The sequence below is a fragment of the Tasmannia lanceolata genome, unplaced genomic scaffold, assembly GCF_043159265.1.
Source record: "Tasmannia lanceolata isolate RefF3 unplaced genomic scaffold, GAP_Taslan_0.1 ptg000018l, whole genome shotgun sequence".
Taxonomy (NCBI): Eukaryota; Viridiplantae; Streptophyta; class Magnoliopsida; order Canellales; family Winteraceae; genus Tasmannia; species Tasmannia lanceolata.
The window spans coordinates 16,664,488-16,688,079 of NW_027518695.1; the positions used below are offsets into that span (position 1 = coordinate 16,664,488).

General features: G+C 38.2%; 1 protein-coding gene across 2 annotated transcripts in view; it reads left to right on the forward strand.

Annotated features, from left to right (window-relative positions):
* The first annotated feature begins 1,646 nt into the window (after nucleotides 1-1,646).
* LOC143851947 (RNA helicase family protein) overlaps nucleotides 1,647-23,592 on the forward strand; it is a 36,523-nt gene continuing 14,577 nt past the window's right edge. The window contains exons 1-9 of one of the 2 annotated variants that reach the window (XM_077361462.1): nucleotides 1,647-1,938; nucleotides 4,586-4,731; nucleotides 8,677-8,776; nucleotides 8,857-9,075; nucleotides 9,239-9,334; nucleotides 10,482-10,757; nucleotides 15,132-15,335; nucleotides 15,431-15,583; nucleotides 19,722-19,814. In XM_077361462.1, the coding sequence (XP_077217577.1) occupies nucleotides 1,663-1,938; nucleotides 4,586-4,731; nucleotides 8,677-8,776; nucleotides 8,857-9,075; nucleotides 9,239-9,334; nucleotides 10,482-10,757; nucleotides 15,132-15,335; nucleotides 15,431-15,583; nucleotides 19,722-19,814 (1,563 nt within the window). In that variant the 5' untranslated portion in view covers nucleotides 1,647-1,662. The remainder of the gene's footprint in view (nucleotides 1,939-4,585; nucleotides 4,732-8,676; nucleotides 8,777-8,856; nucleotides 9,076-9,238; nucleotides 9,335-10,481; nucleotides 10,758-15,131; nucleotides 15,336-15,430; nucleotides 15,584-19,721; nucleotides 19,815-23,592) is intronic. The other variant, XM_077361461.1, reaches the window with a different exon arrangement.

Sequence of the window (23,592 nt, forward strand, 5' to 3'; positions counted from 1 at the left end):
TGCACAAAGGCTTTTCCAGAAATCCAAATATGAGCGAAGAACAAAAAACAAAGAGAAAGACTCAAAAACCCTAATAAAAAACTATTTACATAGGGGGGAATTACTCTAATTTCTGGGAGTGGTAGGCTCTCCCTTGTCCCGGCCATGACTTTTGCTTTTTTCCTCTTTCTCACTCAAATCTCTGTCATCTAATCCCAAGAACCTCCTCTTTTCCTCTACTGATTTCTCTTCAAGTCCTGTCCCAAAGACATCGCCAATAGCTAGCATTTCATCAATTTCATCAGCAGTATTGACTTCCTCCTTGGCTTGGAAGGTCCTGGTATCCTCCAGGCTGGCCATTTTTTCCTTCCCACTTTCCTTTTGTTCTGACTCCCAACGAAACCTCCTTTCCTCCTCTCTTCTTCCAAGGCCTTTTTGAAATGCAAGAGTTTATAAACTGAAACACAAGCTCCTTTGAAATTTCTCTTTCCTGTTAGATGGAAGAACTCTTCTGCATTCTCTCTAGCAGCTTTTTTGAATTCCTTCCATTCTTGCTTTAGGATCTCCATCTCTTTATCTCTTTTGGCGTTGGAGAAGCTACATATGTCCTTTCCTCCTTGTCGTTGGATATTGTTTTACTTTCTTCTACTGAATTTTCTCATACTACTTTCCTTTTGCCTTTTCTATCCACTCCATCACATTCACCTGATGAGGAAACGTCGCTTAGCTTATTAAAGCTTTCCATCACCCTTTGGATCACGGAGACAAACTTTTTTTTTCTCTTCTCGTCTCTTGCTAAGCAACCTTGCAACTTTCTCTTAAAGACGAAAAGACTGCCTTTAGTAGCCCGAAGCGTCGACGGTTTGAAGTAATAATTATGGCCCTCGTGTTTACAGCCGGCAGAGGTAAAATTATACTATTTTGGTTCTGAATAGTAGATTGAGCGTTGCCTTGTCTGTGGAGTAGCCCATTGCGGTGAACCACGGATACTCTTGTCTTCTTATAGTTGCTTTGTGATCTGCTCCCTTTGTGGTTGTAGTTTATTGGCGCATATCATCTTGGGTATTTCTGTGTGTTCACTTGTGGTAGATTAGCAGATGTTATTGGCGGTGGGCTTTGGCCCCTACAATTACACTTCCCAAAAAAGCTCTCAAGAGCCGATTATTAAAGATGAAAAGACAGCTAGGTTTATACGAATATCGAAATATGGTTGTGTGAATAACATTTCCCAGATTTTCTTGAGGATGATATCTTTGAAAAAAAATTCTAGGGAAAATGTTTTCTTGGGGAAACATTTTTCTTAAAGTAAATTTCTTAAATTCGTTTTTTGATTACCGGCAAAGGCAATCAAAACAAGAAATGATATCACCACTACTGTATTTTTTATGATCGCACTCACATTATAAAGAAAGTACGGTAATGGCCCGCACCATAGGATGATCCAAACCGTCCATTAGATTGGCCACGCCCCCAAAAATCATTTCCATTGGTTGATCTTAACCCTCCGATCTATAGAGGGATTGAATATTAGAGGGTTGATCCTAACCCTCTATAGATAAAAAAATGTTGTTCTCAAGTGGTGGGCCGTTGGATGAAGGATCGAGCTTGGTGGGCCCACCTAAAACTTCGCAGTATATCATTCCGCAGGTTCTGATTGCTCTACGCCTCTACTCCCTTTAGTTGATGTCCCTTCGACTTCTCTCCTTGGGGACTAAATGCGATTTCTGTTGTGTTAAATCTCTGCCGTTTCGTATTGCCGTTTCGAATCGGTTTCATATCGCCATGTCTGCTCGTCCCCAATTCGGTGGCAACAGAGGCAGAGGTGGTGGCCGGAGAGGCGGTGGAGGTGGCGGCAGAAGGGGCGGCGGCGGCGGTGGTGGAAGGGGTGGGGGCCGCGGAGAGCAGAGGTGGTGGGACCCAGTATGGCGAGCCGAGCGTTTAAGACAGAAGGCTGCTGAGGTATTTCTTCATTTTTCTTCTCTCCCAATTGGGTTTTCTAGGGTTTTGCTCCTGATGATAAAAAAAAAATCTTTATCTGCTGTTCTTTTTTACTATGAATATGTTATGTGCACCGTAACACAGATAAACAATGAAGAATGTTGTCAAATTCTCTTATTTGTAGTATAATAACTATTCAAATACAAGAACAAAGGTAAGTAGCACCCATTTATCCATTTGCCCACTTACCAGACATATCATCAATAACTAACACCCACTACTCTAAAATGCGTGTCATAAGCACATAATGACTACATTACAAATTTACAACCAAGGTTTTAAATTTCGGTTTCGGTACCCATTTCGGACCCCCACCGAAATTTCGGGCCAAAATTCGGTAATAATTAAAAAATATTATTTAATTAATTCCGAAATTTCGGAACAAAATTTGGTATTTCGCCAAATCCTGAATTTCGGCAAATTTCGGTTTCGGTCTCCACCGAAATCCGAAATTTAAAACCGTGATTACAACTACCCCATAAACACCATAATAGTATGCACCTATCAGAGTACTCTTTGATTCCCTCCCTCTCTCCCTCTTTCTCTGTTGATGTCTGTCTATTGGTTTGTGTCTGTCTTTATCTCCCTTATACTATGGCCTTGTTTGGATTGGAGGAATTTTGTAGAAAAGTTTGGAAAGGGAAACTATAGCTAAAATTTCCAATTTTTTTTCACCCTAGAAAAGATAATTTGAACCAATATATTCAAATTTTACTTAGAGGAACCTTCAATTTATGATAATATCCCTTGAAATTAACTATATTCATACCATTTCACTCTTAATTTTGGAAAGGATAAGTTTTCCCAAGAAGAAAATTTCCATGATAAATGTTTTTCTTGCAATCCAAACAGGGGCTAGAAGAATGCATGCTCGAATACATACCAGACAGAAAACAGAAAGTTTTGGAGGGAAAACCAGATACCCATTTGATTTATTCTCAATCGACGAAATATTAATAGTATAGATGATATACAGTTGATTGAGAAGTTTTTCATGTTTGAAATATTCATCTTTTGAATTTATGAAAGACCATTCCATGTACCTAACAAAGAAATCTTAAACCCCGTTCAACTGAATCTCCTTTCTCAAATGAAATTTAAAATGTCAAACTGACTTTGAAAACCTCCTTCATGAAAATTGTGCATGATTTGCTCACCTTGGACTGCTTTTCACACGAAATTATTTTTTCAGTAGACTTGAAAACCAGTATTAGTCCGTGAAGAACCTTTTCTATGAAAGAATTGCATGATATACTTATCTATCTTTACCCGGAAATAGATCAATTGTTACCATCATTTCAATATTGTACTAGGAAATTTCTACCACTCCAAAAAAAAAAAATATATTGTACTAGGAACCATGGTTTATTTCAGCCGAAATACCGAAATTTCGGCCAAAATTTTGGATTTCTGTTGGGACCGAAACCAAAATCCCCCGAACCCCAAAATTTCAGAAATTTCCCAAATGATTTTTTTCCCAAAAATATACTATTTTTCCGTAGTTTCGGCTGAAATTTTGGGATTTTGGCCAAAATTTCGGTTTCCCGAAACCGAAATTTAAATCCCTGCTAGGAACTAGGTGATGCCAATTGCCAACGCTCAGCCTCTAAATCACAAAGAATTATAACAACCTGTATATAGAAGCCAAAGAGAGGAATGAGAACTTTGGGCCAAAAGAGCCTGTACTGATGACTTCATGCTGACACAGCAGGTGGTCCTCACTGTGCCCAAATTCAACCAAATTTGTTGAATCCCATTGTTTTTCATCCCTGGTAGTTATAGTGATCTTTCTTGGAGTTTTGAAGCAGCTTATGTTGGGTTTCCCGAAACATGTGTTTTCGAGATTTCGGGGCCTGCAACCGCTAGAAACTGGAACAGTTTTGATTATGGAAGGAATCCACACTGGGAAGCTTGGAGCCATAAAAATTTGTAGGTGCTAAAATTGAAATTCTAATTTGGGTTGAATTGTAGAATCTAAATGTAAAAGTTTGAGAGAGCTTTGAGATTTTGTAGGGGCTAAAGTTGAAATTCTGATTTGGGATAAGGTGTAGAAATAACCGCATTTTCAAAAATAAATCTAAATCCTCTCATCAGAATTTACAAAAAGCTCATCAGTCCTTGCTTCAGAAGAATTCCTTTCTACACCTTAGACATTTCTGGAGAGTGCTTTGCTGCAGAAAGGATCTTCAGTCGCCTCCTGCCCCTTTTTGGGCCCCTCCTTGTGCTGGCGAGTATAAGCTGAACTTTGACGGGCCATAGAGTTTGATTTCAGCATGTGTGAAGGTCAGATAATGACGCTGACTAGCTTGCCCATTAAGGCTTGTCCAGTCTCCTCCTGGAATTTCTTGATTTCCTTCATCAAAATCGATCATTGTTCCGTTCTTTCTTGTATGTAGCGGTGCTCTTCTTGCTTCTTGTACTTTGACCACCTCTGTCCTTTTTAGCTTTTTAACAAAGTTTTCATTACCATTCTAAATAAAATAGAATCTCTACCCATTTAGTAGTATCTAAAGTATATTAAAGTTTTAAATTCCACTAATTCGCAACTAGCCATTGTTTAGGTTTCACATATAGTGAAACTAACATATTTTGCATGCCTTATTTCTAGGTGGAAATGCTTGATGAGAATGAATGGTGGACAAAGATGCAACAAATGAAAGAAGGAGGCCAGCAAGAGTTAATAGTTAAGCGTAATTATGGACGTGAAGGGCAACAAGCTTTGGCAGATATGGCTCATCAACTAGGCCTTTACTTGTAAGTGTATTAGTTTTTTTTCCAATTTATTTACTTTTCTATGGACATTCTTTCAACCCATTTCTTTTATTTTTGTAATCATCATGCTTTTTTCCGTAAGTTTCTAATCAATGAACTTGTATCTGTTTTTGTTTTCATTCTTTCACTTGGTATTTTGTGAGAACTATTGACCTGCCAATGGTATTGTTTCTAGCAACTAGGTCTTTTCTTGTGAAGGCAATACCTATTTGTTTCTATTTATTCATCTATTTTGGGGAAGCATTCTTTGACATCTTTTTTTATTCTTTGAAGTGTTACATCTGTGTACTCTTACTACTTATTGGTAAAAATTTCTTAGTTTTCATGGAAGATAATTACTTTCTGCGACCTAGAACTGTAGTGCATGCAAAATTTGTGGTAATATTTTGCGACGTAATTCCTATAAAGAAAAGAAGAAGTCGAGCTCCTTGTTGAATGAAAATCTGTTAAGAAGAAGAAGAAGAAGAAAGGAACTAAAGATGAGAAAGTGGAAAGTGGTACCAATTACCACTCTCTGGGTTCGATAGAAAGAAAGAAATGGAAGGGTGTTCAATGGCGTAGCAAAAAGTGCGCACTTCGTGTTCACAAAGATAATAACTCTAACCATTGCATGGGTTAAAACCATCCCCTCCTTCAAGTTTGTATCAGCTCATGATCCATGGTATGCATTGAGAGAGATATGTAATAGTAGTGAACAATCGAGCATCCTCTCTCTTGAATGAGAGCCTCCTGATCCATGCTTGCTGAAATTAAACTTCGATGGTTCAAGTATGGGTAATCCGGGTCCAGCTGGGATTGGAGCCGTGCTTAGAGATGAGCATGGGTCGACGAGGTGGGCCTTCTCAAGACCCATAGGGATAACAAATTCCAACGAGGCGGAGGTGCGTGTTGGACTCCAAGGACTCCATGGCATAGAGAGTGTCAGAGTGATATCTTGGATCTAATAGTATAGGGCGACTGCTTCAACCTAATTAGATGGTTGAAGGGGAGCCATCCCCACCCATGGAGGTTTGCTCACTGGTTTGATGAGATTGAGGAGAGAGTGGGGGGTTCATCAATTTCTTTTCGCCATGTGAAAAGAGCGGCAAATAGTGAGGTGAATTGGTTGGCAAGAGATGGAGTTGAGCTAGAGTTTTTTTTTTTTGTTTCTTACTCTTTGAGGGCTTTTGTATTTTCCTTTTTTTTGTTTTCTTTTCCTCTTGCCATTTCTGTCTGTTGTGACCATCTCGGTCTTGTGGTGCTCCCCTTCTGTTTTCAATAAAATTCTCTGTCATTCAACAAAAGGAACTAAAGGTCACAATAAAGGAATAGAAGGGAAGAGGTGATAAGAGGAAAACAAATGGGTGAAGAGAAGGGGAGAAAATTGTGAGGTTGAAAAGTTAATGTCAATCAACACTCACAACTTTTCTCTTAAAAAATGAATGGACGGAGACGGATTCAAATTCTTTTAAAGGGGTGGAGAATAATGGGGGGCTATCACTCACTAAAATTATAGTTTATTTTTATTTTGTTGTTTTTATTTATGTTATAGAGGGCGAGCCTTGGCGCAACGATAAGGTTGCTCCATTGTGACCTGGTCGTCACGGGTTCGAGTCACGGAAACAGCTTCTCTGCAAAGCAGGGGTAAGGCTGCGTACATCTAGCCTTCCCAAGACCCTGCAATGGCGGGAGCCTCGTGCACTGGGCCGCCTTTTTTTTATTTTACTTATGTTATAAATTTTTTTGAGCAAAAGTTTAAAGTCAGGTCAAATTTTATGTTATAAAATTGTAATATTGTATTGAGACAATAATGGGTTGCCATGTGTCTATCTCTCTTTTAATGGGAAAGGCCCAAGTAGTTATGTCTTACAAAAACCACCATTTTCTATGTGTCATTCTCTCGTTTAAAGAGAGTCTCTTGAGTAGCAATGCGCTATAAAAACTGTCATTGCCCTGTATCATTCTCTCTTTTAAAAAGAGAGTGCCCTAAGTAGCTGCCCAAGTAGTTACGTCCTGCAAAATCTACTATTACCATGTGTCATTTTCTGACCTTTAACTTCTTTTTTGTCTTGAACTTCCCACAAGCAGTCTCCTTAGAGTTTCTCAATGTGATTTGCCACAACCTTCAGGATTTTGAATAAATGTTTCAACTAAAGCTCGTCTCCCCTTGCCAAACTGGCGTAAGTATTTCCCTAAAAGGGCGACATTGCGCGTGGCATGATGATCAAGGCCCCCGTTCTCCTTAGGATTGGACACCTTGTCTCACCGAACCAAGTGCTTTAACTTCTGTTCCTTCCCACAACCAGTCTTTTGTAGTTTCTCAATGCGATTTGCCACCGCCTTCAGAATTTTTAATAAATGTCTCAACTAAAGCTCGTCTTTCCTCACCAAACCATGATAACTATTTCCCTAAAAGGGCGACATGCGTTGGGCAAGATGACCAAGACCTCCTTCCTCTTTATGATTGCACACCTTGTCTCACCTAATGAAATGCTTTAACTTCTTCTTTTTTTTCTTTTCCTTCCCACAAGCAGTCTCTTTGGAGTTTCTCAATGCGATTTGCCACATCGTTCACAATTTTGAATACAGACATTCAGTAAATAGGAAGGTTGGACAATGCCGACAATGACAGATGTGAAGAAGTGGACGAACACTTATTTAGGCGTAAGTTGCCATTTTACTAGAATAAAGACTCAAGTCACTATTTTACTTGTAGACGTAGAAGGTAAATTAGGGACATGATCTGAAGAGGAAGTCGACAATCCCAGTTTGCCTACAAGCCTAGAATAAGACTCGACTCACCATTTTACTTGCATGGTTACCTAGTTATATTTTATTAATGTCTTAGATTTGTCTTAGCAATTTTGTGTACATAGATTAAAGGTGCAAACTACACATATTTGGAGTAACTTTTATCAAGGGAACATTGTGTATTGCTCTGTTTATAGCGAGCTTTGTCAGTAATGTTTGTGGAAAAGTGTAGGTATCATATGGTAACCAGATATTTGTTTAGTTTGCTCAAGACACTACCACCTGAAAAAAAATACAAATGAGCCTATGATGTGGAGTTGTATTGTGGGCAGCAGCTGCCCGCTGATGTAAATTTATAGTTTTTTTTAATTTTTTATTAATAAAGCTACTCTTAAAATAGATAACCGGATATTCCAACATATCATGTTCATCAGAATACCATACTGACACTAGTACACAATAGACTTTTCGTTCAAAATAACTACCATGTTTCTAATAGATCACTATTCTTGAATTTACCTATAATGCTTTTCTCTTGTTAATGTTGCATATTTGCAATTATAATTTGCAACATGCAAGTCATAATTTGAATACTTTTTACCCATATCTATATCTACAATCTATATCGGTGTCCTATTTTGGAAACTCCCAAGTCTGATATCTGTTCCCATGTTCTTTTCGTATCCCAATCTGGGTATCATAAAATCCAACTTAGATATGTGTTTCTCTTTTCTCATATCATAAACAAAAAAAATCTCTTCAACTTAGATATAGTCGTTAAATCATCAGTCGATACTTTGTCTGGAGTTTAAAGTGTATGTTCCGGTTGTAGCGCCAGGCTACATTTCTTTAATAGTACTCAATGATGAATACTTTTTATTCATTGTTTTAAATTTCGGCCGAAATCCGAAATTCGGATTTCAGTTGGGTCCGAAATCTTTGAATTTCGGCTGAAATTTGGTCATTTTGGCTGAAATTGTAAAAATTTTGGCCTAAATGACAAAAAATTGAAAAAAAAAATCGGTTTCGGTAGGGTCTGAAACCGAAACCGAAATTTAAACCCATGTTTTTATCTAAGTTTATTATGGCCGCATTGCACTGTCTAGCTACCCTATGATTTTGCAACCTTGCATAGAGTAACAACAAGTGAAATTCCGCTGACAATATTTATTTTGATGTGTATTTTTGGGAAGCAAGCCATGCATATAACACAGGGAAGACTCTTGTAGTCAGCAAAGTTCCATTGCCGTTTTACAGGGCAGATCTTGATGAACACCATGGATCAACACAGAAAGAGGTGCTGAGTGTACTGTCTTAATCAGTTTCATATTTTCTTACACCCGCAAAGATTTTTTTTATCTTAACCTTTCTCTGCAGATCCGAATGTCCACAGATATGGAGTTAAGAGTCGGAAATCTTTTGGCCAGCTCAAGAGGAGGGGCATTACCTAATGATGACTCCTTTGTTGCATCAAGTCAAACCGGCAAACAATCTTTACCTAGTGTAACAAATACTAAAGGTGGATTCCTATCTGACGAGGATGCCATCAAGGAAAAATGCAGTGTTGAACTTAGGGACAGGCAGCAAACAATGAAAGTATGTATATGAATTTGACTGATATTTGGGTCATTATCATAAACTATAATTGAATGCATAAAGCAATGAATCGGCCAACAAAGTTAATTCCTATCTCTGATTGGGTAACTCAGAGGTGCATATATTGTCCACGTGATCTTTACTAGTTACTAGTTATTTGCAGGCAAGCCACATTTCAAAAGCTATGCTATCTTTCAGGGAAGGATTACCGGCATACAAAGTGAGAGCTGAATTTTTGAAAGCTGTTGCTGAAAATCAGGTGAAATATGCTAATCAAATCAAGTAGAATATGTATGCCACTTTATTATTTTCATATGACTAAGACACAGCCATTTCATTGTGAAACAATATATCATGTTATTTTTTCCTGTTTTGGTTACCTTTGAGTCTGTGACCATGTTCTATACTGTAGGATTGAGAGGATCTTTTGGATGGTTTTCTTTGTCTTAATTATGTTTTTCCTTGAGAAATGAAAGAATTTTACTAACAAAAAGAGAATTTACAGAGGGAAGGAAAGGTGAAATAAAAGCAAGGCTCACATGCCGAGCTTGCACTGAAAACTAGAAACAGGAGTACTTGAAGTTCAAAGAAATGCATGTGTATATAGTCTTTGGGCCTATGAAGTCCAAAGAAATGCGAGTTTGACTCTGATGTATTTCATAGGCTGGACTGGAGTACACTGATCTGTCGTTTATCTTGGTTTTCTGTGACATACATTTGAGGCAGCTGGTGTTTTCGCTCAATCCATCTCGTTTAGAAACAACTTCTGTGAACAATCTTGTTCAGAAATAATTTATCTTGTATATGATCAGTCTAAGCAACGAATTGGCTTCTAAGAACTTTGGTTTTTCTTGCGCTCTTTGGAATTTATATCTTATTTCCATAATAGGCCCTAGTTATTTTTAATATTTACTTCAATGATCTTGGATCTGGCCTTATAATATTTACCCGATACTTGTTTAAGACTGCTGTTTGATAATTACCGTTCTTAAAGTTCCTTGACATACCTATTTGACAAATCAAATTATGATGTGTATGTGAATCATTAGATGTGCAAGAAACAATTAATTTTTGTGCTACAAAAAGATATTCTTATTCTGGTCGTTTTCTGCTCAACCTGTTTCTTGTTCGATAAATTTGATTTTTCCACATTGAGTTATGGTAGTATGTACTACGTTGGATTTTTCCAAGTTATGTTATGGAAATATTTGTTATTTTTTCATTTTTTTTTTTTTGCATTGTAACAATCTAACAAGGTCAATAGACTGCTAATTTTCCTGCATGATTTAATCGATAGTGATATTCAGCTTTTCAATACTTCATTTTATACGTTCTCAACTATTCACGTTGTGGCATGGACAAATTACGAAAGCATGGAGAACTGATAAAGAGGTTTTACTGTATAGGTGTTGGTAGTTTCAGGGGAGACAGGCTGTGGGAAAACTACACAGTTACCTCAATTTATACTAGAGGAGGAAATATCATGTCTTCGTGGGGCAGAATGCAATATAATATGCACACAACCCCGTCGTATTTCTGCTATATCTGTCGCAGCACGGATTTCTTGTGAAAGGGGTGAGAATCTCGGAGAAACAGTTGGTTACCAGATCCGCTTGGAAGCAAACCTTTCAGTGCAAACACGACTTCTATTTTGTACAACCGGAGTACTACTTCGACAGCTGGTAATTGAATTTTCTTCCCTTGGTGCATCCTTTTTGCTATTGATTTTGCAAAAGCTTCTTTATATATGTATATATAGAGGCTCACCATAAGTTTGGTGAGCTTAAGCTCACCAACACTTTCCTCATATATATATATAAAGTGAAGCTACACCGCCAGTGTAGCTAACTTAGCTACACCGCCGGCTTAAAATACAATGGGCCCACATTGTTTTGGTGATCCAAAGAATTCATTTGATTGGCCCTCACATAGATAGGGTGTCCACCAAAAATCAGCTCCATAGGATCATCCCAACCCTACGATTTGTGGAGGCAAAAATGAACGTGTAAAAACCTTCACAAATTTGTCCATTTTTGCCTCCACAGTTTGAAGGGTTGGGATGATCCTATGGAGCTGATTTTTTGTGGACACCCTATCTATGTGAGGGCCAATCAAATGAATGGTTTGGATCACCAAAACAATGTGAGCCCATTGTATTTTAAGCCGGCGGTGTAGCTAAGTTAGCTACACCGGCGGTGTAGCTTCACTTTCCTCATATATATATATATATATATATATATATATATATATATATATATATATATATATACTAGTAAAAAACCCCGTGCGATGCACGGGCCGACAAAGAACTATACGGACCACATCATATGTTGGTTTGCGATCCAAACCGTCCATGTGATGGAACACAACATAAATAGGTTGTGCCCCAATAATCATTTCCATAGGCTGATCCTAGCCCTCCAATCTATAGAGGTTTCCATAAAAAATCCAGTGCGATGCACAGAAGCGACAAACATATTTAAATCAATCATCTCAAATCATCAAATTAAAAAAAAAAAAAAAGCTACAAATCTTTGGGGCTAAATAGATTTGATGAGGCTGTTTTTCAAAATTTCTGTTACAATCATTTGCAAAATAAAGGCTTATTTTTGTGGCATTCAATGAGGCACTAAAACTCGGAATTGATCGGGATTTAATCATCATAATCTTTTCTATCAAAATGGCATTTAAAAATTCTAATTTGTAGTAACTAATTAATACAATAAGAATAGCATGCCACCTCACTTCCTGCAGAACCTCCCTAACTCAATAAAAATAACTACTTGGATACCAATTGTATGAAGAGAGCACACTTGTAGAAAAATAATGAGAATAATTGGAGATTAAGTGTTGTTCCATTGGTGCACACACCCGATTTTGTAATCCATAAAATTTGTTGGCAAAAATATCAGAAGCAATCAAGAACTGCAAAACCTAAAATCCATGAATGTCATTCTCTCCATATATGATTATTTGCGAACACTGATTATTATAGTCCTAGAAATGATAGTTAATGGTTTCTAAATAGATTTAAAATCCCATTTGTAACTATGATTAAATTAAAGTAATTTGATTTCCGAATCATTTAAAAAAAAATTATTTGAAAATAGGCCGCAATTTTGGAGGCCTGTCAATGATGGACTGGGTAATGATGTCCGTATGCATCTAAACATGCCGCCATGTGTATGGTTGATGGCAACTCGTTAATCTCAGTACCATTCATTTTTTTTAAGCAAAGTCTTTTTGTTGTTGCTGTTGGTATATGCATTACACATATGGTTGAAAGCAGGAAATGTACTATTATGTGAATTTTTTTGGGGAGATATTATGATGAAGCAAATTTTTTGGTAAATGAAAACAGAGAAAGTAATAACTAAATGCCTCAAGAAACTTGTAAATATGAGTTGTATATGATGCATGCTCGTATTTTTATCCGAAAAATATGACCAGCTAATAGTATAAATAGAGCCCACTTGTTCAATCTAAACCATTTATCTATTAGGTCTTGTAATGGATAGCACAATAGGACATGGAAACTGACTTATAACAAAATGACCAAAACGTATGAACAGAAAACAGAGCAACTCAGAAGCAGAGGTGGCTCCAATGTAGAAGAAGATGAAGCCTCCGACCACATGGGCAGCTTGGAATTGTCTGGCTTTTCAGATTATAAAGAACATAATACAGGCTGTTATATACTACTGTTGAAGATTTGACTGCATTTCTTTTTACTCTCTTTTCCTCTTTAAGCTCTTCCTTCAGTTCCATTTTCCGTAGATGGGAATTTTAGTTTTGGGGCTAGTTTTCGAAGCTATTATCTATATATAGACTGTTATTAATGTTGGGAGAAGTAACAAAGATGACCTGTTCTGTGTAGAGATCACATGAATGGCAGACAAAAGAAACCCCAGAATCAGAAGAGGCACAAATGTTTCATGTGTCAAACCCTAGAATTGGTTTTAGAGGATGAATGGTTCAAACCCGAATAATATTTTGATATAAGAGAAATTCAAAAAAAGAAAGTTGAAACAGAGGGAGAAAGATACCTGTGTGAAGAAAAAATCAGAGAAATCTGTCGCCTTGGTGGAGAGGGATTTTGGAGGGAGAGGGAAATGGGTTTGGGGAAAGAATAGATAGGGTTGTAGAGAGAGAGAGAGAGAGAGAGAGAGAGAGAGAGAGAGAGAGAGAGAGAGAGAGATAATATCTGTAGTAGGTGGGAGGTGGGACGTGTATCTGCAGCAGATTATCTATTCCTGTGTAGTAGGTGGGACGTGGGAAAAGGAGATTCAGGAATACACCATTTTACCCTTGACTGTAATATGGATGAACTATAAGATTAAAGGGCTAGATGGTAAATAAATGAAACATGGACGTGTAAATCTCACAGAATTTTGGAAATATTCAAAAAATTCTCTAATTTCTCTTTTGCTATAATATATATATATATATATATATATATATATATATATATATATATATATATATATAGACACACACACACACACACACACACACACACTAGTAAAAAAACCCCGTGCGATGCACGGGCCGACAAAGAATTGTACAGACCACATCATAGGTTGATCCAAACCGTCCATGTGATGGAACACAACATCAATAGGTTGTGCCCGTAAAATCATTTCCATAGGCTGATCCTAGCCCTCCAATCTATAGAGGTTTCCATAATTAAAAAAGCATAATGGAGGGGGGTAGGATTGAAATTATGTGGCTTTAATGGGTGCCTTTGTTAAAAAGCATAAAGGAGGGGGTAGGATTGAAAATATGTGGGTTGAATGGGTGCCTTAGTTAAAAAAAGTCAAAAAAAGTGATGTGTAATTCTCATAGAATTTTGGGAGAGATTCAAATAATTCTCTCCTTTTCTCTTCTGCTATATATAGGGCGATGATATTGTCACCCCCCCTAAATTACGCATTCGCTCCCCTTTTGGCTTGATTTGACGTCAAAAAGCATTAATAAGGGGGGCGAATGCGTACGCAGGGGGGGTGACAATATCATCGCCCTATTCTTTTATATCTCTCTTGTTTTCATTGTATTTATTTAGTTTGGTAATCTCATATGAATTTGTGTATCATTTGGTATTTGATGCTGACTTTTGATACATAACTGTTTTTCAGTTGTACAATACAATATGATATGTATTTGATTTTGAGGTCTGATTCATACCATATTTCCAGTACTTTAAAATTCAATAGATCTCTTTGTGCCAACTTCATATGCTATCCTCCAGCTCCCATTTTGCATATGTTTTCGGACTGGTTATATAAGATTTTAACTGAAATTTCCAATTGAAATTGACATATTTCCAATTTCGACTGGAATAATATAATATATACGCTTACACTTTATGTTTGGGTATGTATTTTGGTTTAGTTATCCGTTTCGGTTGGGATGGAAATGGAAATCGTTTTGGTGGAAATTTAAAATCATGATTTGAATTAACCACTCATCTAACAAGGTCAATTATGTCACCGCAAATAGCAATCCTCAATTGTAATCACATAACTTTCTTTTTAAAGCTTATAGTGCGATGACAATATTGGAAAAAAGAACAGTAATAATTGAGAAAGACACTTTTCTGCATGTCACAATACCCAAAAAAGTACACCATTAAAAAAAAAACAATAAAACCTTATACGAGTGACTTTTTATTCGAGCTATCAGTCTGTCCAGGCATCGTTGCAAGTCACCCACTCTCTAGTACCAACTAGATTTGCTTAGTCTTCTCATCAACAACATATAGCTATAAAAAAGGGACAGAAACCTGCACTCTGCATGGATTCTATGTAAGCATAAAAGAAAGCTAGTAAAGTGGAAGGATTTGGAGATTGATTGGAAATTTGGAATTACACATTTGCCGCCATTGCTACCAATTTCCATCATTCTTATTGTGGAAAATTTATGCCAATTGAATAAAAAATCCTAGTCATGAAGATAACCTTTTGTGCAACAATGAATTATAATTCTTGGTAAAATAAATTTCTGGTGACACCTTTTTTCCCCATCCTTAACAAATTAAATTGGATATAACACTACAGGTTCAAGACCCAAATTTATCTGGTGTCAGCCATTTACTGGTGGATGAAATTCATGAAAGAGGCATGAATGAGGACTTTCTCATAATAATTTTGCGTGATCTTCTTCTTCGGCGGCCAGATTTGCGTCTTATTTTAATGAGTGCGACCATCAATGCGGATCTTTTTTCCAAGTATTTTGGGAATGCTCCAACCATGCATATACCGGTAAATTGTGAACACTTGATTTTCTTTTGTGCTTTGTTAATTTTTTGTTTGTGACTTTGTTAATACAGTATTTATTTTATCAAATGGTTCCACAGGGATTGACATTTCCTGTAGAGGAATTGTTTTTAGAAGACGTGCTGGAGAAAACTCATTACAATATCAAATCAGAGTTTGACAGTTTTCAAGGAAACGCGTGGAGGAGGAGAAATTTTGATTCAAAGAAAGATCCTTTGACTGAATCGTTTGAGGCATACCCTGAAACACATAATATTATGCTTTCTTCGCAATGCAGATACTAATTTCTTTGTTAAGTATAGTAGTTTTAAGCTTCGTAACAAGAAACTTTACATTTGGGAAATCAATGTGCTTGATTGTCTGATATTCATGTAAATACTAAAATCATCTAAGGTGCATTTGGATATGTTCCAAATTTGAATGTACGTCCAAAATGCCATAATTTCCTAGATTTCTTTTTCATCTTTTGGGTACCTCACCATCTGTGTATGTATAAGATACATTTCTGTATCTTCATGTGCATTTTAGTTATACCCTCTTAATTACTCCACTAATATTTATGTTACTAGTATGTTGATGTGCATTATCCTTGTAGATGTCTTGATGCTTCTGCTTAAATTCCATTTGTATGTATGGTTGGTTGTTCTTCTTTATTGCTATCTTCACTGTCATATGAGCCCCATGGTATTCATACAAATCAGAGACACTAAATATCTCTGTCTTTCAACAATCCAATCTCATATGCATTGCCTCCAAACCACTTCAAGATTTTGCATGGGTCGATCTTCTTCTTCTTCAATTTGTGGGGAGTTCCAGATAGAACATGCTCTTTACATATATCCATTGAAAACTTTGAGGTGTTAGTGTAATCAATATCTTCATATTTTGAACTTTTAGCCCAAATAGGAGAAGATCTATGTTGTATGGGTACGGATGCAAGTGTTGGAATCCGACACGGGTATAAAGTGTCAGATTCGGCTAATCTCAAAAAAGGATTCATGGATTCTGCTCATTTTGTTTCTTTTACATGGTAATATGGTTTCACATTGTCCAGTAAAAATAAAATAAAAATGGTTACACATTTAGAATTTTGGTAGGTTAAGTAAATATTGTTTTATTTCGAATTAAAAAAAATTACTATTATGATATATAAAACTCAAAACAAGTGATAATCATAAGTTTATTGTAGTATTTAGATAAAATAGATTAAAGAGTTCTAGCAGTGTCACAGTGAATCCTAAAGTATTGGAATCCGACACATGTCTGACTCGTATACTTCTCCGATTCAGAAGAATCCATAATTCATGATATAGCTCACTTACCTTTGTGAAGAAAATTTTGAGTTCTCTATGTATGCATCCGTGCATTGCTGGCTTCATGGTTAAACGAGGAGGAATTGAGTTACTTGTTGAAATTGGCATCTGGGTCCTTTGTGGTTTCTACTGTGATAAAGTATGGCACCACTGTTTTCCCCGAAATAGCTAGGCCCACCATCAAGGAAGCACGGGTACTCTCCCGGGGCTCCAGCACCCAACACGTATGGGGTGCGGGTACGCCCCGGGTACGTCCGGGGTACGTACCCCTTTTTGTTTTTTTTTTAAAGCTAGTTTTGCGTGTCGGGTGCGCACCACGCGTACCCGACAGGTCCTGCTTGTTCCTGCTGCTTCCCTTCCCTCTCCTATGCTTCTCTCTACTTTCCTGTACTTGGTATTTACATGTAAACCATTTAAGTAAATGTCTTCATTTACTTAAGATTTACTTGTAAATAACGGAATACCCCCCTTTTGGATTTATTAAAAATAGTTTCAACACCCAAATCTAAAAGGAAAAAAGTCAACTCTCCAGTTCTAGTACAAAATTCAAAGAAAAAGCGTCGGGTCAAAATTTTAACTTTCTTAACTTCCAAACGGTGGGGTATTTTTCAAATTTTAAAAATTCATAAAATCTATTTTGTCCAAACATTATTAAATCCCAAAAGTCCGGTAAAAAAAATCTCATAAGTTGGTCTCTAAAAATTATTCATCTTGTCAGGCACTGGTCAACACACTGGTCAACACACTGGTGACAAACTTTTTTTTCTAATGAATGATGTATTGATGCCTCATGTTATGAAATATGGAACTTAATCACTTATGAAATGAAGAGTAATATTAGAATTTTCCATTTTGGTGATGTTATTGTTATTTGATTGCTCTATAATTATTTTTTTAAAATTTTTATAAATATATAATAAAATATTAAAATATATTATTATATTCGGCGTACCCGAACGTACCCGCACCCGGTTTTTTTGGCAAATCACGTACCCACGTACCCGTGTCGTGTCGTACCCGCACCCCGTACCCGTACCCGTGCTTCATAGCCCACCATCGTGCAAGTTCTTCTTACAATTGTTTGTAAGTATGGTTCGCACTAAATATGATTACGCAATGATAAAAAGATTATGAAAGCGTGTCGGTTTCAGCTGATTGTGGTCGGTCTGCCATTTCTCTATTGATGTTTTTTTAATGTTATTTCTCTATTGATGTTAGTTGTTTTAATTTGTGTCTGTTCTCCTAATTCAATTGCGGCTAATCTAGTGATCTCGTATATTGTTGCATAAGGATGGATGTAGGTAGGCCATTGATTTTTGGCCGTTGGGCCCTCCATCTAGCCCAACTAGTAGATCACTGATGAGGCCCCATTAATCTATAATATTATAATTATTATATATGTAGGCCAATTGTCCATAATATATCTCTTAAGTGATCATTTTCCTTTTTCTAGGTAATAGCCATGCAGGATGAATACTTTTTTATGGAAAGAGTTCTTTCATGTTTATTGAACCAAACAACTAAAAAGAGTTCCCCGAAAAGGGATGGAATGGCTTTTAGGTGGAATGGCCTTTCTTTCCAAGCAAACAGGCCCTTAGGCTATCCACATGGAGACAAATTGGAATCAATTTTACACTGGTTTAATCATGAATAAAGTTGATGTTTCTCAAGTATCTTTTCCCTCTCATTGTGATCAAATCAAAGACCTCAGATCCGATAGCGGAAGGGAGAGCCAAAATAAGAGAACACGGAATACAAAATGGAGAACTAGGGTTTCGATTGAATGAAAATACCTCTTCAGGATCTTGATTAACTTGGCTCTGATACTATGTCAAACAATGCTTAGTTGAATGATTTAGAAAGGAAAGAGGTGAAGATAGAGATGAAAGCCTTAAACCATAATTGCAGAATTAAAGGAGGGAGTTCAATTCACCCTCATGACTTGTCTCCTCTCCTTAAAGACAAAGTACCCTGAGTGACTTGTATACAATTATGTGCATATAGTGTCTATATTATGTCTTGCACAACATATCTAACTCCATGACTTATATACACCTTTAAGTCGTGTACATATGTAATATACAAAGCCTATTTTCCACACTGCACATTACAATTAAACAAGCCTAACAAAGTTCGGATTTGTTCTTTTGCTCGGTGGCAGTCTTCTTGATCGCATGCTTCAAATGATGTGTACTTTTCATATCAGTGGGAGGAGCACTCCCATCTTGCAGGTATTGTTGAATCCTGAAAACAATCCCCAATGAAAGCCAAAAAGCTTTAATACCAGCCAATGCAGTTCGAATTTCTAGAAATCCTTGAGCAGGTAAGGAATAGCCAGAAGAAGACAAAACCACAACTAATAAGCAATTGCATTGAATTAGAGAGGTTCTAGAAAAGGATTGATCAATAACTCCACGATATATGTGTCTACAGTCAGGTCTTCCAAAACATGATCGAATCTAAATAGGGATAAATGCAAATCATACCGTAAAGTTTTTGAAAAATATGGGTCCTTTAAAACCCATCCAAACATTCCCCAATTCAAACTGCATCCGTTTTGATATGAGCACACGTACTTATGTAAACACGGGTACTTAAGGCAGTGTTTGATGTTCAATATGGTGCCAAATTCTTCAGTGAAGCAAGCCAATGATGGTTCACACTGTTCTAACACATCTCCCATGTTACTTTTCTGACTTTGTTCCACGATTTCTATCTCTGTTTGCTAACTTGTTTTTCATTCATGACGATATGTATACCAATGAGATGCATAACATTCCCTTTACAAATATCATATTCACATTGATGCTCTTGTTACTTTTCTCAAAATAATAATACTAATAATGCTCTGGCTATCCTTTATTATTTTACTAAAAAGAATGATGCTTCGGTTATCCTTTATTAATTTTACCTTCTTTTGTTATATTATTTTTCATCACTTACGAGATTTGCTTCATCACATATGCTTAGTCATAATCTAATGCCCAATATTCCTCCGAGCCGTGTAAAATGTATTCAATCACGTAAATTTACATGGATGATCATTGCCTTGTTGCAGGAGGTTGATATCAACTCCCACTACAAAAATTACAGCACATCTACAAAACGTTCTCTTGAAGCCTGGTCTGGCCTCCAACTTGATTTCGGTCTTGTGAGTACCTGAAACCATTTTTAAACCATCATTGAATATGTTCCTATGGGTAAACTGCGGAGTCTTGTTAATGCTGTTTTCTATGCATGCATCTGTCTATACTGCTTCTTTATGGCCATATTGATAATTATTGTTAACTATTTGTTGTTAATAAAAATCCAACCTTTTTGAAAAATAATTATTTGTTATTAAGGTAACATACTAAAATATTTATCTTCCTGTTACTGTTGAGTGGAGGAAAGTCAGAAGTAATACTTTGGGCATAATTATGAGTTTCAAAATTGGAATTGGGTGGTGCATCTATTTCTTATGATATTGAAGCAGAATCTTGAAATTTCGATTGACAAATGAATGATTTTGCATGTTTTTACTTATAGAAGAAAAAATAAACAAAAACTAGAACATAAAACTTTATTTTACTTGAATTTTGAGTTTTATTGTTTCCTAGCTGTGATGATGGCCATACATAACGTGTCTTGAAATCGCCTAGGTTTTAATAGAATAAATGATGCATGGAGTGGACTCATATCCTTTTTCAATTTCGACGGTTCGAGCATTGGAAATCTAGGGCTGACCGGCATTGGGGGCCTTCTTAGAGACGAGTCAGGCATCACTCGGTGGTCCTTTCCTGGTTCTATTGGGATCAAGGATTCTAATGAAATGGAGGTTAAAGTGGTGTTGCAGTTAATCAGATTCCTAGAGCGAGATGACTTGAGCAAGCTGTTAGTGGAAGGGGATTCCCTTAATGTCATTAGGTGACTAGAGAGGAGAACCCTCTATCCTTGAAGGTTCTCGAATTTCATTGAGGAGATCCGGGACCAGGATGAAGGATCCTCAGTTATCTTTCGTCATTTCAGAAAGTCGACTAATAATGAGATGGACCAACTGGCTTTCTTGTGTGCAGACCGTGCTTCATTGGAGTTTTTTTATTTTCTCCCGCCTTGACTTTGCCTCTCTGGGCTATTGCTGGCTTTGTGCTTGCTTGTTTTTTCCCCTTTGTATTAATCTTGTTGGAATATGTAACTTGCCTAAGGGCATTTAGGACTTTGTACATTCCTTTATGTTTTAGTATAAAGATATGAGTCAGGGGGAGATTACCCTAACTCATTCATTTTCTCTCTCTCTAAACTTTCGGTTAACATGGTATCAGAGCCTTAGGGTTTTCTGATCCCTAGGGTTCTCTATCAGCCTCCATCTTCTCCGCCATCCCTCTCGCCGCGAAACCCAACTCCGGGCCAAGTTTCATCTGAGGCACACTGGCATGCTGTCTTTTTCCTCTTGAGAAGGAGTCGTTTCCTCAGAGTCGAAGGTACCAGGCCCTCCCTCCCACCATCTTCACCTTCCCTGCACATAACCACTGGTCCTCTACCCCCCTGCAGCAACCCAAAAACTTTTTTCCAGGAACGAGGATTTGCAACCACCCCCCCCCCCCCCCCCCCCCAACAAAATCACTTTCCTAGAAATAAGTTTCCAGGGCTGCGATTCGCCTCTCCTCCGACAAATTTTTTTTCCAGCCCCCCACCCCATGTTTTTCAACCCACATCATTTTTCCTCCTCTTCCTTTCATCCCTTGGTAAACCCTACAACTCTTTTCTATGTGTTAGATCTTCATCTCCTATCCTACTTTGATTCTTGTTTGTCTTTGTGGCTCCCCTCTGTGCCCCATGGCTTCCCTCTTGTCAAGCTTCGTCGATGCCTGTCATTCTTGGACCCGCGTCTAGCTTTCTTGACGTATCCTAGTTTGCCCACCTATTCTGTTATCTCCTGTTATTCGTCTTGGTTTGGATTGTGTGTTTCTTTCTTGCTTGTTGTTATGGAGGAGGTGCTTGACAATCCTTCCACAAGAGTGGCTCCTGGTGTTCGTCCGACACCCTCTTTGGCGTCTTCTTCGTCATCATCTCTCTCTGTGGATAGATCATTCCCACAGATCACTACTGTTAAGTTGGATGGGGCAAACTACGTTACTTGGAAAGCAGCCGTCGAGAGTATCTTATTGCCCGTGAGAAAGCCCGCGTCATTCGTCGTGATCCTCCTACGACGGATACCACCTTTGATCGATGGGAACAGGAGGATGCTCTTGTTTGTACCCTTCTGTGGCAGAGTATGGCCCCGCACGTCTCTGGGCCATTGATGCTTCTGCCTACTGCGAAACGGATCTGGGATCAGGCTACTCTTCTTTACTCTGGCGTGGCAAACATTAGTCAGATTTGCTCTACCTATTCTGAGTGGGTGTGTTTCCGCCGTGGTGATCTTCCTCTTGCCACCCATTACAGCCAATTCGTTGGCCTCTGTCAGCAGCTTGATGTTTACATGCCACTTACCACGGATCTCACAGAGGCTGCCCGTCAGAGGGATCAGATCCGTGTTGTGCAGTACCTTGAGAGTTTGGGTCCAGAGTACATGCATCTTCGTCAGCAGATTATCGGTTCTGGCGCTATTCCTTCCCTTACTGAGGTTTACTCCCGCATCCAACAGTGCTCTCCTGGTGATCCAGTGATATCTGTTCCTATTGATGGTTCTGCTCTCGCGACCTATGATGGCAGTACTCACCCGCCTCGTGGTGGGGCCTCCTCTGGTCGTGGCCGTGGCCGTGCCGGCCGTGGTGGTGATCGTTCTGGTGGTGGCCGTTCTTTTTGCACTCATTGTCAGCGCGAGGGACATTATATTGACCATTGCTATACCCTGCATCCCGAGCTTCGTCAGGCACGCTCGACTCACATGGGTGCTACTACTGCTTCTGCTTCAGATTGCGCTCCCTCTGCTTCTGTTCCTGCACTAGCTGATTCCACCTATACATTATCCCGTGCCGATTATGAGGAGTTCTAGCGTCTGCGGCTCAGTTCTCGTCCTCCCTCTGCAGGTTTCGCCCAGGCGGTAGTTCACCCACTACCCTTCTATCTAGCTCGGGGTCATGGATCATTGACTCTGGCGCATCCAACCACCTAACTGCTAACTCTTCTCAGCTTCATTCTTTTCTCTCTTTCTCATCTCCCTCTCAGTTTATCACCCTTGCTGATGGGTCCACTACACCTATCACTGGTGTTGGTCATATCTCCCCTCATCCTGCTCTTACCTTATCTTCTGTTTTATGTGTACCAAAATCATCATTTAGTTTACTTTCAGTTAGCCAAATTACTAAATCTCTTCACTGTTCTGTCTCATTTTTCCCATCTTACTGTTTGTTTCAGGATCTCTCGACTGGGAAGACGATTGGAACGGGTCGTGAGGTAGATGGACTCTATCGTCTTGACTACCGGCCGCCTACTGTCTTACATAGCTCTGTGGATACATTTGAGTGGCATTGTCGCCTGGGGCATCCTTTACTTCAGCGGCTACAGCAGACTTCTCTGGTTCCCGGATCTTTTTCTAGCTTTCAGTGCGAGTCTTGTGAACTCGGGAAACACCGTCGTGTGTCGTTTCCGTCCCGGATCATTAGTCGAGGGTCTAGTCCATTTGAATTAGTCCATTCTGATGTATGGGGACCCTTTAGGGTCGCGTCTAGTACTGGCTTTCAGTATTTTATTGTGTTTATTGATGACTTCTCACCCATGACCTAGTTATATTTACTGAAGAGTCGATTTAACGTGTTCTTTGCTTTTCGCACATTTCATTCTGAAATTAAGAATCAATATAATTGCAATATTAAATGTCTTCGTACTGACAATGCTAGAGAATACTTTTCTGATACTAATGGCTTTCAATCCTATCTCTCCCAACATGGGATTCTACATCAGTCTTCATGTGCGTACACCTCTCAACAGAATGGTGTTGCTGAGAG